Source organism: Sus scrofa, chromosome 15 (genome assembly GCF_000003025.6).
Source record: "Sus scrofa isolate TJ Tabasco breed Duroc chromosome 15, Sscrofa11.1, whole genome shotgun sequence".
Classification (NCBI taxonomy): Eukaryota; Metazoa; Chordata; class Mammalia; order Artiodactyla; family Suidae; genus Sus; species Sus scrofa.
This window is the reverse complement of record NC_010457.5, coordinates 120,331,828-120,345,782: the sequence shown is the minus strand read 5'-3', so window position 1 is coordinate 120,345,782 and position 13,955 is coordinate 120,331,828. Positions and strand designations below refer to the sequence as shown.

Sequence of the window (13,955 nt, the reverse complement as noted above, 5' to 3'; positions counted from 1 at the left end):
TTAAGATCCTGCAGAGGGGTGCAGGCAGCAAACAACACCCTGACCTTCCGCTATCACTGAGCGAGATGTGAAAAAAAAGGGATCCCCTGCAGTCCTACCCTCCCCAGGGTCCCTCTCCTTACCCCGGAGGACGCGGGCATTTCTCGCCCCCCGGCCCTTCAGCGCCGTAGCAGCTACCACCGCCGCCATGTTCAGATCCCACCCCCCTTCACCGCGCTCCCCGCCGGGAATTGTAGTTTGCGTAAGGGGCCTCCCCCGCTCCTTCCGTCTGTCCTACAGATCAGAAACTACATTTCCCAGAAGCCTGCGGAGCGGACCCAGGAGAACTACTCTTCCCAGGAGACCCCGGAGGCGCGCACGCTCGCTTGTTTCTCTCCTGTTGGGGGCGGAGTCAGGCCGGGCGGAGTTTGGGTTCCCCCGACCACGCCCCGGGCTCTTCTCCCAACTCTGCCCTGTGATTGGTGGTTCAGCGAGTCCACCCCCTTCGCTATTGGTCGAGAGGCCGTCGCTCTCTCTGCCGGGTGGTCGCCTACTCCTACTTCCTCCCGGGAGGAGGGGCTCGAGTTCCGCGTCGTCGCGCAGAGCTGACTCTGGGAGGCGTTTGGGCCCAGAGAAGTGGATCCGCCGCTTGCGCCGCATGGAGTCTGAATCGGAAAGCGGGGCTGCCGCTGACACCCCCCACTGGAGACCCTAAGCTTCCATGGTGATGAAGAGATTATCGAGGTGGTAGAACTGGATCCCGGTCCGCCGGACCCGGGTGAGAGCTGCTGATCCTCAGGCCATGGGACAGGAGGCGCTCACCCCTGGCCTTTGACCCTTGCTTCCCCTCCCTCCCCTTCTCCCCCCACCCCACCGGTCAGTCCCACTGACCTCCTTCGCCCTTCCTCTCTCCCCCAACCCCACACTTAGTTCTCAGGCCTGGCCGGGGTGGGGGTTCCCCTGACGCCTCCTCTGGCCCTTCCCCTCACACACCCCCTTCCCATCATCCCCTCGGTCCTCCCTTCCCACACGGTCGCTGGCCAACCCCAGGTCCTCAGACCTCTCCTGTCCTCCGTCCCACACGCCCCCCCTCCTCCCTGCCGCCTCTTCACCCCTTCTGTCTGACCTCACCTTGCTCTCTTGCCACATGACCCACCCCAGCCTCGGGCCTCCCCACGCTTCGCATCCCACTTACCGCCTGTCGAGCCTCGTCTTTTAACCCTCTCCCCAAAGCAGACGACCTGGCTCAGGAGATGGAAGATGTGGACTTTGAGGAAGAGGAAGAAGAAGAGGGCAATGAGGAGGGCTGGGTTCTGGAACCCCAGGAAGGGGTGGTCGGCAGCATGGAGGGCCCAGACGATAGCGAGGTCACCTTTGCATTGCACTCAGGTAGGTGCCTGAGGAGGTCCGTCATAAACTCGGTCCAGGTGGGCACTTGAGCATCAGGCGTCCCCTGTGTAGGGCACGTTATGAGGGACACAGAGGTGGGAAAATGCTGGCCCTGCCCTGGAGGAGCTCACGGGTAGGGGGGCAGTGCGATGGCATGGAGGAGAGCTTGGCTCTTGGAGTCAGTTGAGACACTTGGGTTCAAATCCTATCCCTGTTGCTTGCCTGTGTATGATCTTTATCAACACCGCTGCGTTTTAGTTTCTTTTTTCGACAGTTGTCATTGGTGAAAGTTACTTTAGTGTGAATTAGAGGTAATAGTACCTTTTGGAGCATGTTTTTGGTAGTCCTCTTAAAACATTAGCTCTCTCTTTTTTTTTTTTTTTTTTTTTTTTTTTTTGCTTCTTAGGGCCTTGTCCACGGCATAGGGAAGTTCCAAGGCCAGGGGTCGAATCGGAGCTGTAGCCTCCGTCCTACCCCGCAGCCACAGCAACGTGGGATCTGAGCTGTGTTGCGATCTACATCACAGCTCATGGCAACTCTGGATCCTTAACCCACTGAGCAAGGCCAAGGATCAAACCTTCAACCTCATGGATACTAATTGGGTTTGTTAACCATGGAGCCACGATGGGAACCTCAACACTAGGGGGTTCTCAGTGAGGAATTGGTGACACAGTGCCCTCCTCACGCAGTCCCTAGCTTGGTGGCATCCCATGCTGAGAAATGTAAGCCCAGGACACGTACCCTCCTCTTGTCCATGGCCTCAGTGTGGGGTGGTCAAGGGAGCAGAGGAGGGTTCTGCCCTGGAGGACTGGCAAGTTTGGCAAGCTTGGGGAGGGATTTCTCCAACAACCTGAGGCCTGAAGCTGAGAAGAACTTGGAGGCACCCTTCTTTTCCAGGAGGAAAGACGTGTTGCTCTGGGTGGAAGGGGGTGGCTTCCCAAAGGTCCCAGAGGACAGAACCCTAGGTGGGAGTCCAGTCCCCTTACTCATGGAGTATCTCTTGGGACAGCATCTGTGTTTTGCGTGAGCCTGGACCCCAAGACCAACACCTTGGCAGTGACAGGGGGCGAGGATGACAAAGCCTTCGTGTGGCGGCTCAGCGATGGGGAACTGCTCTTTGAGTGTGCAGGTGCGGGGGTTCGGGGGAGGGGCTTAGGGGGCTGGCCCGCTGCCGTTGTGCATCCAGCAGCCATTTGTTGATCTCCATTTGGCCCAAGGGCCCCAAAGAACAGAGCCCTGTGGGTCTAGGAGAGGGAGGCACAGATGGGCCAAGGGAGTCTAGGAGGAGGCGACACTGGTGAAGGCGTATTGGGCCAGAAAGGAGTGGGTGCGTGTTTCGGGTGGAGATGTGGAATGGACAGAATGGGGAACACGCAGGCCTGTTTGAGTGGGAGACCGGGGAGTGCTGGCTCCTAAAGCAGCTGTGTGTTTGGTTACCGGTTCAGCTGGGACCCATCCTTTTTTTTTTTTTAAATCCCAGTTGGTCCCTTCTGGGGGCCAGATGCCTGGGTCCCGTGTCTCTGGCACCAGACCCTGACGTTCTCTTCTCTCTGCTCACTCTTCCCTGCAGGCCATAAAGACTCTGTGACTTGTGCCGGTTTCAGCCACGACTCTACCCTTGTGGCCACAGGGGACATGAGTGGCCTCTTGAAAGTATGGCAGGTGGACACCAAGGAGGAGGTCTGGTCTTTTGAAGCGGGAGATCTGGAGGTGAGATCTTCAGAGTGGGATTCCGCTCCGTGGGGCCGGGGGCGGGGGTGAGAGCTTGGGGAGTCCCGGCTGCCTTGAGCCGGCTCGGCCAGCTCTGAGCCAGGGCGCTCCCGATGTACAGCAGGAGTGCCAGGCCTGCTCCCTGGGGCATCCTTGCTGACTCTGAGCAGGGAAAGCTCAGTGCGGCTCCGGGGGCCCACTTGTAGGTGAGATAGCATGCGGGGCCTCCTTGCTGAACCCTTCTTTCTGCCCAGTGGATGGAGTGGCACCCGCGGGCACCTGTCCTGCTGGCGGGCACGGCTGACGGCAACACCTGGATGTGGAAGGTCCCGAATGGTGACTGCAAGACCTTCCAGGGCCCCAACTGCCCAGCCACCTGTGGCCGAGTCCTCCCTGATGGTGAGAGCAGCTCTCCTGAGCGAAGAGGGGAAGGTCCCTGCCGCACGCTTCCCTGGCTCCCTCCTGGGCCACCTCTGGCACCCTGCAGGCTGCCCTTAGGAGCCCTGGCTTCCAGGGCCCAGAGCAGACAGCTCCCCTCTTCCCATCTTGGGGCCATGTCTGTCCCCTGCCCCCTTTGTTGTTACCCCACCCCTATTGCCTTGCCTGATGGGTCTGAGTGTATTGTCTGCCCTTCTCTCCATCTGCATCTCTGGCCCTTTAGGGAAGCGAGCTGTGGTCGGCTATGAAGACGGCACCATCAGGATTTGGGACCTGAAGCAAGGAAACGCGATATATGTACTAAAAGGTATTGGGTTTGGAGTTGCTGTCGTGGCTCAGCAGTAACAAACCTGGCTAGAATCCACGAGGACGCGAATTCGATCCCTGGCCTTGTTCAGTGGGTTAAGGATCCAGTATTGCTGTGAGCTGTGATGTAGGTCGCGGACACAGCTCTGATCCTTTGTTGCCATGGCTGTGGTGTAGGCCTGAAGCTACAGCTGCAATTGGACCCCTAGCCTGGGAACTTCCATATGCCATGGGTGTGGCCCTGAAAAGACAAAAAATAAATAAATAAGGGTCTCTGGTGGGGGAAGTGTTAACCTAGGCTTTTGTGGGGAAGAGGCTGAGACCTGGGACAGGGTGAAGTCTGACTTGTCCCCCTGCTTCATCTTAGGGACTGAGGGTCACCAGGGCCCTCTGACCTGTGTGGCCACCAACCAGGATGGCAGCCTGATCCTGACGGGCTCTGTGGACTGCCAGGCCAAGTTGGTCAGTGCCACCACCGGCAAGGTAAGCGGGACCTGGAGCCTGGCTTTAGGGCCTCGTGTTCCTCACGTTTCCTCCCCTTCCTCTCTTCCTTCACTCGCCTCCCTGCCCCACCGCCTTTCTGCTCTGTAGAGGACTGTTTCCAGGCCCTTCTCTGATCCCCTCTTCTGGCTTGTAGGTGGTGGGTGTTTTCAGACCCGAGACCGTGGCCTCCCAGCCCAACCTGGGAGAAGGGGAGGAGAGCGAGTCCAACTCCGTGGAGTCCTTGGGCTTCTGCAGTGTGTGAGTGTGAGCAGGGTCTCGGCCTGGAGGCAAGAGCAGGCGGCTTGGGGGAGGCGGCCTGGGCCAGGGGACCGGGGAGGACCCAAGGACGCTCCGTGAGCCGTCGTGATGCTCTCCTCTGCCCAGGATGCCTCTGGCAGCTGTCGGCTACCTGGATGGGACCTTGGCCATCTATGACCTGTCTACGCAGACCCTCAGGCACCAGTGTCAGCACCAGGTACTGGCAGCCTGGAGCCATGGTCATGGCCGTGGGGATGGCCAGGCCTGGCTCCCGTCTGGTCCTTCCCTCAGGCCCATCATCCCTCCCTCCCTCCCTCCTTCCATGAGAGCTGGGAGCAGGTGCCCATCAGCTCTCCCGCCCCTGACCCCGCCTCCCTCTCGTACCCTGTTGCAGTCGGGCATCGTGCAGCTGCTGTGGGAGGCAGGCACCGCCGTGGTTTACACTTGCAGCCTGGACGGCATCGTGCGCCTCTGGGATGCTCGGACCGGCCGCCTGCTTACTGACTACCGGGGCCACACGGCTGAGATCCTAGACTTTGCCCTCAGCAAGTAAGTGAGTTGGGCAAGGGCCGGGGTCCCCTGTGCGTATTCGGATGGTGAGGCTGGCACATGGGGCATGGGCCACAGGGCACTTGGGGTGAGTGAGGAGATTCCTCAGGGAAGGTGGGACCCAAGGCCTGGGCTTGCCGGGGAGGCCGGAGCACGGGGAAGCCTGAGGGAGCAGACGTTCACTTCTGTGGCCTCACGTCTCATTCCTGGGCTCGGGCTGGGATTGCTTCCCCATCCAGCCCCTCGTGGGTTGCTGGCTTCCCATGTTCCCTGCCTGCGGGTAGGTCAGCCCAGCCCCAGGCCCCAGGGCTCTCGGCTTGAGGATATGCTGGAGGAGGCCACCCGAGGGCCCCGGGGTGGTGGGCTTGGGGTGGACCTTCTGTCCTCCAGTCGCTTCCACCCGTGCTTTCTGTCCACAGAGATGCCTCCTTGGTGGTGACCACGTCAGGAGACCACAAAGCGAAAGTATTTTGTGTCCAGAGACCTGACCGCTAGTGGCCGCAGCCTCTGCTCTGTGTCTGGTGTGGAGGGGGCGCCGGGAGACCCCCAGCGACCGAGGCGGTAGGGGAGGAGGGAGGAGGAGGGGAGGGGCCTCGGACAACTTTCCAACCCCTTCGAAGTGACTTGCCCGCTCTCTGGCCCTTTCTTCTCTTAAGAGACCCGCCCCGGGGGCCCTTCCTTCCCCCGCCCTCGCCCAGACCTGGCGGATCCCTCGGAAGGGAGGTTTAGCCCTCTTTCTCTTTCACTTCCTTTGCTGGTGTGAGCCACGGGGGTGCGTATTTGTATGTGGGGAGTAGGTCCTTGAAGTTCCCGTTCTTTCCCTTCCCAAGTCTATGGGGGTGGAAAGGAGGAAGAGATACTAGTTCACAGATTTTAAAAATGTAAATAAAATATACTTCCCAGAGACAAGTCTGTGTGGATTTTGTGGTGCTGGACACGAGGGACGAGGAACCCGTGCGGGGCCTGTCAGGCTGAGGCTCCCGCCCCCTCCAGTCTGCTGGATTTCAAGGAGCCTGAGCTCGCCTCCCTGAGGCAGGGCCATTCTCACCTACAGCTGCCTGCCTGTCTGGAGTCGGAATCTCCCTGGGTCCTGCTGGCTCTAGGTTCTTACCGCAGCTGGTCACCTGCCCTGCTCTTGCTGAGATCCGGAATGAGATACCCATACACTGGCGGGGGGAGCTTTATTCAGTCAGTGTGGGGTCAGAGAGGTTTGGTAGGGTCTCTGATCCAGAGGCATGGGGACCAGTGGAGGTGGGCTTGGCGGTTGAGATGGATGGATGCTTCTAGTAAGTGGAGCAGCAGCCCCTCCTCTAGTTCAAGTCAAGGTCCACGCTGCTTTGGCAGCTGGTGTGGTAGGAGGTGCCAGGGCCAGGACTGCCCTGGGATCTCACCCGCAGCACCCTGAGCCACCTCCGGGCGGCCGCCCTCCAGGGGGCTGTGTAGCGATGATCACCCAGCCCCATGGCCACGGGCACGGCCGCCGCACTGGCGCTGCCCAGTGAGATGAGGGACAGCAGAGTTCCCGGCCCCAGCGGTGGGCGCTGCTCATAGGCCAGGACGGAGAGGAGCAGGGTGACCACGTAGGGCCCCCAGCACAGCCCGAAGAGCAGTGTGGCTCCGGCCTGTGCCCTGGCCTGCCTCCAGGTGAGGGCCCGGGCCAGGGCCGAGGGCGCACCGCGGCACACGGCCCGCTCCAGCCGGCGGATGTCCTGCAGCTGGCGGTGGGCGGTGACCAGCACACGGGCCGAGAGGAGGGCGGCAGCGCCCACGGCGGGCAGCAGGAGGCCATAGACTTCGAGGTAGAGGTAGGGGGCTGGGAAGACAGTCCGGGAGCTGCAGTTGGCACCCGGGACCCAGTGGTTCCAGCCCAGAGCGGGCAGGCTGGCGAAGAGCAGGGGCCCGGCCCAGGTGAGGATGAGGGCCAGCCGAGTGCTCCCGCGGGGTCGCAGAGGCCGCAGCACTGCCATGTAGCGCTCCCCGTGCACCAGCAGGAGGTTGGCGAGCAGGGAGAGGAAGGAGAAGTTGGGACCCAGGTAGAGGAAGAGGCAGGACCAGTAGCCCCGGCGGCTCTGGTTCCATAGGCCCGGCAGCGTGGGCAGTGCCAGCCCAGTGAGCAGTCCAGCCAGGAGCAGACTCAGGAAGAAGCAGCCGGCAGGCGGGCTGCGCAGGCGGCGGTCCCCAGCGATGCCCAGGGCCAGGAGCAGGTTGGCAGCAACGATGAGGCTCGCCAGGGCCAGGGAGAGGCCCAGGGTCCCTGAAGGAACAGGGCTGGCCACCTCCCTGGTGCTGTTGGGTGTCATCTTGGGCTGGGATCAGGGGAGGTTTGGAGCAGCAACAGGGGTGCCTGGATGGAAGATGGGGCGGCCAGAGTTAGGGTGGGGCCACAGGTCACTGTCTTCCTGGCATGTCTGCGTGTTAATCCAGAGGTTGCCGACCAGCGGACTAGGGGCTGTATCTTGTTTGCTGATACACATCGTCCCCCTGGTGAATTGCCAATTTAAAGCGACATAAACATTCCTATTTTTGGTTTTTGAGAGATCAGGTCCTGTACGGTAGCAACCACCTGGAGCTGAGCGGTGGCTGCCTTCAGATGGCTCCCCACAGTCCCCCCTCAGCCACTCGGTCCATTTCTCTTATCTGCCTGGCCTGTTCTGGGCAGCTGGGTTTATGTCTTTGTTTAGACTGAAAAGTGGATCCACTCAGCCCCAAAGCATTTTGGCCATGCCTTCCTGCCTACACCGGGCAAGGCCTCCAAATTTAAGCTCAAAGGATAGGATAGGGTCTGGCTGGTGTGTAGGTCTCTGGCCAGCCAATAGTTGACGGCCCCCTTCAGGCTGGCGGGGCTGGACCAGGGGTTGGGATGGGCAATAAATGAAGAAGTTGGCACCAGTGTGGGAAGAGATGGTGGTTTGCTAAGACTGGGGGGGGGAGCTGGCGTCCATCTGAGGCAGGGCTCGTGGAGCACTTGCATTAGTGGTTAGTGCTGATGCCAGGGAAACGGGTGGCAGCGAGGGGGTGCCCTGTGCCCTGCACCTTCCCTCCATCTGCCTTGTCCCTGGTTACAGCTCAGTGAGCAGCCTCCGGGTAGGACTTCCAGCCCATAAACTTGACACATCCGCACCACACTAGCAACAGGGCCTTTCCTGGGAACCGGCGGGTGGTGGGGGGGGAGAGTTGCCAGGGAGGGAGAGGGGGAGGGTTGGTAGTGACCGGAGATGCCAGTGGCAAGGAGGGCTGAAGTGAGCCCAGGGAGGGAGGAGGGGCCGCTGGGCAGGGCCTGGCTCTGCTCTCCCCGAGTCCTTCCAGCATTATGGGGACAGGGATGGGGGATGGGGACGGGGGAGGGGTCCTGGGCCCTGTGGGAACTCCTGCTTCTGTCAACAGGAAAGCAGCTGCTGTTGCTAGGATTAAAGTCAACAAGGAAAGGATTCCTACCTGCACCCCCATCCAGGTCAGAGGATCAGATGGCCCCATGGCCACCTTGTCCACCGGAGGTGCTGCCCCTTCTAGAGATCCCCAGCCTTCCCCAGGCCCCCCAAGCCAGTTGCCAAGCCGCTGCACCCCTTTCCCCTCCCTCGGCCTGTTTCCTCTTCCTGTCTCCCCAGGGCCCTCCACTCGTTCATCTCGCTCTCTCCAGCAGCCCTTCAGTTTCTGTTCCCCTTCATCCTCGCACTGTCAACTTTATTAAACCCCAGGAGACCTCAGGGTCTGTTACTTCAGACTTGGACTCTGGGGCCATGGGCTGGAGCTCGCAGCCCTCCGCTGGAGTGAGTCTCCCAGCCCACTTCCATCAGAGCCGCACAAAAGGCAGGGATGGCCCCCGGGGGCCACTTCCTCGTGGTGTTATGGGTGCACTGGCTGTGGGACCCGCACACCCCAGAGGCTCTGGTGGCTCGGGTTGGGTGGCACGACCTCTTCAGGAGCTGGGGTGGAGGTGTCCAGGTGTGGCCGGGGCTGGGTGGGGCAAGGGAAGGGGAAGGGCTACTCACATGGCTGTGGGGGCAGGTCTGGCTCGCCCAGCCTGGGCTTTTCCTCTGGGGGTCAGGGGGTGGCCACAGCCATTGCTGCAGGTCGTCTGGCGATGATGTCTGGTGTCCTGATGGGTGAGGGCATGGTGCCTCCACTCTGCGGGGACAGCAGGGCCGGGATTCTTCGCTGCCCAGGCTCTGCCCTCGCCTGGGTTCCTGGAGGGATGGAGCTGAGGCTGGCGGGGCTCAGCCTGGCCCCGCCTCTGGGGGTGGGACCTGGCACACCCTGAGCGGCAGTCCTGGGAGGGCTTCCTCCCCCTTTCTCCAGGGCCCCCTCCTTGTCCTCCCGGACCAGGGTCTCCATCTCCAGCCACTGTCCATGGCTTGCCATCAAGGTGGCAGGTCACCCAGCTTGGAGCCCTCTGGCCTGCTACCGCTCAGCTAATCTGAGAAATGCTTTGCAGTTAATGAACACTATAATGATTTATTCTACCCTCCGTACTTCCTGCCCCAGCTAATATATTTATGTTTTATGAGCCTTAAACCCATGGGGTGGCCAGCCAGCTAATTCTGCTGGGCTGCTGAGGAGGAATGTGTGTCTGATGATGGCAGTGGGGGGGTTGGTGTTTGGAAGCTAAACATACTTTTATTTTATTTATTTTATTTTATTTTTGTATTTCTGTCTTTTTAGGGCTGCATATGGAGGTTCCCAGGCTGGGGGTCTAATTGGAGCTATAGCTGCCGGCCTACGCCAGAGCCACAGCAACTCGGGATCCAAGCCGCATCTTCGACCTACACCACAGCTCACAGAAACGCCAGATCTTTAACCCACTGAGTGAGGCCAGGGATCTAACCCGCATCCTCATGAATGCTAATCAGGTTCACTAACCGCTGAGCCACGAGCGGAACTCCTGAAAGCTGAGCATCTTTACACCCGCCCTTCCTATTACCTGGTAGGGACTTGCGGCTTATAAAGCCAGTCTTACCTTCCACAATCTGGGGTCATCCCACACTTTTCTCAACTATTTTCTTTTTTTTCTTTCTTTTTTTTTTTTTGTCTTTTGTCTTTTGTTGTTGTTGCTGCTATTTCTTGGGCCACTCCCGAGGCATATGGAGATTCCCAGGCTAGGGGTTGAATCGGAGCTGTAGCCACTGGCCTACGCCAGAGCCACAGCAACGCAGGATCCGAGCCGCGTCTGCAACCTACACCACAGCTCACGGCAACGCCGGATCGTTAACCCACTGAGCGAGGGCAGGGACCGAACCCGCAACCTCATGGTTCCTAGTCAGATTCGTTAACCACTGCGCCACAACGGGAACTCCTCTTTCTTTTTTTTTTTTTTGGTCTTTTTAGGGCCGAACCTGCAGCATATGGAGGTTCCCAGGCCAGGGGTCCAATCAGAGCTGTAGCCACCGGCCTATGCCACAGCCACAGCAACGCGGGATCTGAGCCTTGTCTGCGACCTACACCACAGCTCACGGCAATGCTGGATCCTTAACCCACTGAGGGAGGCCAGGGATGGAACCCGCAACCTCATGGTTCCTAGTCGGATTGGTTAACCACTGAGCTGCGATGGGGACTCCTCCTCAACTATTTTGTGAGTCAACTTCTGGGCCATGAGACACAAATGGCTCTGGGGGGTGTGACTTTGAGCAAGCTACCTCTGGACCTCAATTTTCTCACCTGTAAAATGGGAATGAAGAAAACCACCCTGTCAGGGTGGTTGTGGGGATATCATGGGGTAACATATGTAACTGCATTTATCCCAGTGCTTGACACCTAGTGGGGGGAGGGGTCTCAACAAGTGACTCCTTTCCTTCCTCCTCCATGGTGATAAAGAGGCATGAGCCAGTACTGGAGTCAGAAGGACCGGGTTTGAATCACAGAATCCTGGTTGGATCCTATTTATTTGGCTGGGTAAACTTAGGTCAATTATTTATTTTATTTTATTTTTTGTCTTTTTGCCATTTCTTGGGCTGCTCCCATGGCATATGGAGGTTCCCAGGCTAGGGGTCTAATCGGAGCTGTAGCTGCCAGCCTACACCACAGCCACAGCAACGTGGGATCCGAGCTGCTTCTGCGACCTACATCACAGCTCACGGCAACGCCGGATCCTTAACCCATTGAGCAAGGGCAGGGATTGAACCCGCAACCTCATGGTTCCTAGTCAGATTCGTTAACCATTGCGCCACGATGGGAACTCCAAAACTTAGGTCAATTATTAAAGTTCTCTCTCTCTTATTTTTTTTTTCTGTCTTTGTCTTTCTAGGACCGCATCAGCAGCACATGGAGGTTCCCAGGCTAGGGGTTGAATCGGAGCTGCAGCTGCCAGCCTATGCCACAGCCACAGCAACGTGGGATCCGAGCCTCGTCTGGGACCTACACCACAGCTCACAGCAACGCCGGATCCTTAACCCGCTGAGCAAGGCCAAGGATGGAACCTGCGTTCTCATGGATGCTAGTTGGATTCGTTAACCACTAAGCCACGATGGGAAGTCCTATTAAAATTCTCTTGCCTTAGTTTCCTCATCTGTGAAATGGGGCTTGTACTGTACTCACCTATTGTGAGACTAAATGAGAAAATGTATGATGAGGACTTGGGTCAGGGCTTGGCAGGTAAGAAACAGGGGTTTCCAGCCTTCTCTGCATGTCCCTTCCTTCCAGTCACCTGCCCCCTCTAAGAATTCCATTGAGAAAGGCAGATGGAGAGGCTGTGAAAAGCAAGAGGGGAATGACATTTTGCACAGGGAAAGGAAGGAAACCAGATAGAGTGAGAGGAAGGGCAAGTTCAAGGCTATGAAGCCCTGATTCCATCTTTTTTTTTTTTTTTTTTTTTTTTAATGGATGAGTTTTATTTCTTATATATATTTTTTTCTTTTTTATTGTTGTTGTTATTGTTGTTGTTGTTGCTATTTCTTGGGCCGCTCCCTCGGCATTATTGTTGTTGTTGTTGTTGTTGCTATTTCTTGGGCCGCTCCCGCGGCATATGGAGGTTCCCAGGCTAGGGGTTGAATCGGAGCTGTAGCCACCGGCCTACGCCAGAGCCACAGCAACGCAGGATCCGAGCCGCGTCTGCAACCTACACCACAGCTCACGGCAACGCCGGATCGTTAACCCACTGAGCGAGGGCAGGGACCGAACCCGCAACCTCATGGTTCCTAGTCGGATTCGTTAACCACTGCGCCACGACGGGAACTCCCCTGATTCCATCTTGTATCAAGTTTGGCTCTGGGGTGAGGGAGAGAAGCAGTTACACGCCCTTGAGGCCTGAAAAGAGAGGGAACAGTTTCAAACTGCAGCAAGAAACCTGGAGGTGAGACATTAAGAAAAACCTCCTGGTCCAAGAGGCAAAGCAACGGGACTTCTGTGCTCGCTGGGGGAGACCCAGGCCTGAGGGCTGGAGGCCTGAGAGGCCCAGCTCTGCCAACCCTGCACAGCAGTCAGGGCTCCTGGAGACAAGGACCTCTGTTGGGCCAAACAGTGGAAAGAGGAAAGCATCCAGCCTCCAGCCCATCCTCCAGGGAGCTGGTGGGCGGGAGGGTGCTGTGTTCCAGCAGACGGCCCTCGGCCCATGCTATCTGGTCGGGCAGAAGTCAGAGGCTCTGGGAGAGTTCAGCCTGGGGTCTGGCAGAAGTGGGAGTGGGCCTCCTTGGATATCAGATCGCCAGGAATAAACAGACCTCCTCTTGTTCCCAGCCCTGGCCTCTCCATGGCAGGATCCAGGATGTCTGTGTTTCTTCTTCACAGCTCTGTCTAAACACTGCGTGTGGGATGACATGTAAAGAGGACAACTAAGGGAGCAGGAGCCGGGGAGCCTGGTTCCGTCCGCTGCTTGGCCCTGTTTCCTCCTTACTAGATCATCCAGTTCCTCTGTGTCTCATCGATCCCTGGTACCGACTCAGCCTTCTCCCCTTTGCCCATTTCAGATGCTCCATCCCGCTGATCCTGCAGACCCTGGAGTCCCCACTCCAGTCCCTATTCGTAGAGCCTGCACCACGGTGCCCAATCCAGACTGTGGCAGGGAATCCACCTGGACCTCCTTTGTCCACTCCATTCTCTTGGATACTTATTAATTAAATTAATTTGGGGGGGGGGAAGATGTGCCTGTGGCATACAGGCACTCCCGGGCCAGAAGTCAAACCCATGCCACAACAGTGGCAGTGCCAGATCCTTAATCTGCTGAACCACTAGGGAACTCCTTCTTGGATATTTAATTTCTCTGCTGACTCTGGGTGTCTGGGGCTGGGTGGTATGTGAGGGCTGGGGGCACTCGCTGACTGGATGAGCAGAGGCAAAGGTGCGATGGCTCTTCCTAAATCCTGGGTGGCCTCCTTGAGCTGTTCAATGTTCCCCCCTAGGCAACAGCAGATGAGCCTTTGGGAGCCTCTGAAGGGCTCTGGACAAAATCCTGTGACCATCCTGGCCAGGGTCCTGGCTTCAGGAAGTCCTAAGTCAGTTATATGGGCAGAAGAAACCCTGGTCCTTCCTGTTAAACCACAGATTGTCGGAGTTCCTGTCGTGGCGCAGTGGTTAATGAATCCGACTAGGAACCATGAGGTTGCGGGTTTGATCCCTGGCCTTGCTCAGTGGGTTGGGGATCTGGCATTGCCATGAGCTGTGGTGTGGGTTGCAGATGCAGCTTGGATCCTGCGTTGCTGTGGCTCTGGGGTAGGCCGGTGGCTACATGTCCGATTAGACCCCTAGCCTGGGAACCTCCATATGCTGCAGGAGCGGCTTGAGAAAAGGCAAAAAGATAATAAATAAATAAATAAAGAAAGAAACACAGATTGTCCAGGTCTCCCCAGGAGTCCCAGAAATTGTGGTGCTTTTAGCCATCCCCAGAAGGGGGCAGCATTGCTTGAACTCAAAATAGC

At 58.2% G+C, this 13,955-nt stretch overlaps 3 protein-coding genes across 7 annotated transcripts in view; 1 reads left to right on the top strand and 2 right to left on the bottom strand.

Annotated features, from left to right (window-relative positions):
- PNKD (paroxysmal nonkinesigenic dyskinesia) overlaps positions 1–242 on the bottom strand; it is a 66,108-nt gene extending 65,866 nt beyond the window's left edge. For 2 of the 4 annotated variants that reach the window (XM_021076195.1, XM_003361265.4), the window contains exon 1: positions 123–242. In XM_021076195.1, coding sequence (XP_020931854.1) covers positions 123–189 — 67 coding nt within the window. In that variant the 5' untranslated portion in view covers positions 190–242. The remainder of the gene's footprint in view (positions 1–122) is intronic. The other 2 variants (XM_021076197.1, XM_021076198.1) reach the window with 2 other exon arrangements.
- On the top strand, positions 332–6,018 carry AAMP (angio associated migratory cell protein). Its single transcript, XM_021076200.1, is given in 12 exon segments — positions 332–671; positions 674–757; positions 1,216–1,368; positions 2,378–2,497; positions 2,939–3,078; positions 3,333–3,477; positions 3,740–3,823; positions 4,190–4,305; positions 4,460–4,563; positions 4,690–4,780; positions 4,958–5,112; positions 5,532–6,018. Coding segments are annotated over 12 exon segments (1,302 nt in total). The 5' UTR covers positions 332–637; the 3' UTR covers positions 5,608–6,018.
- GPBAR1 (G protein-coupled bile acid receptor 1) lies at positions 6,277–9,587 on the bottom strand. 2 transcript variants are annotated; one of them, XM_013984487.2, is made up of 2 exons: positions 9,102–9,587; positions 6,277–7,456 (listed from the first exon to the last, which is right to left on the bottom strand). In XM_013984487.2, exon 2 carries the CDS (start codon positions 7,410–7,412, stop codon positions 6,423–6,425), a length of 990 nt encoding a protein of 329 aa, XP_013839941.2. In that variant the 5' UTR covers positions 7,413–7,456; positions 9,102–9,587; the 3' UTR covers positions 6,277–6,422. The 2 variants fall into 2 exon arrangements, with proteins under 2 accessions (XP_013839941.2, XP_020931860.1); XM_021076201.1 differs by lacking the exon at positions 9,102–9,587 and adding an exon at positions 8,548–9,080.

Excerpts from the sequence above, each read along its gene's own strand:
- GPBAR1 (XM_013984487.2), bottom strand. The coding sequence starts at position 7,412 with ATGACACCCAACAGCACCAGGGAGGTGGCCAGCCCTGTTCCTTCAGGG.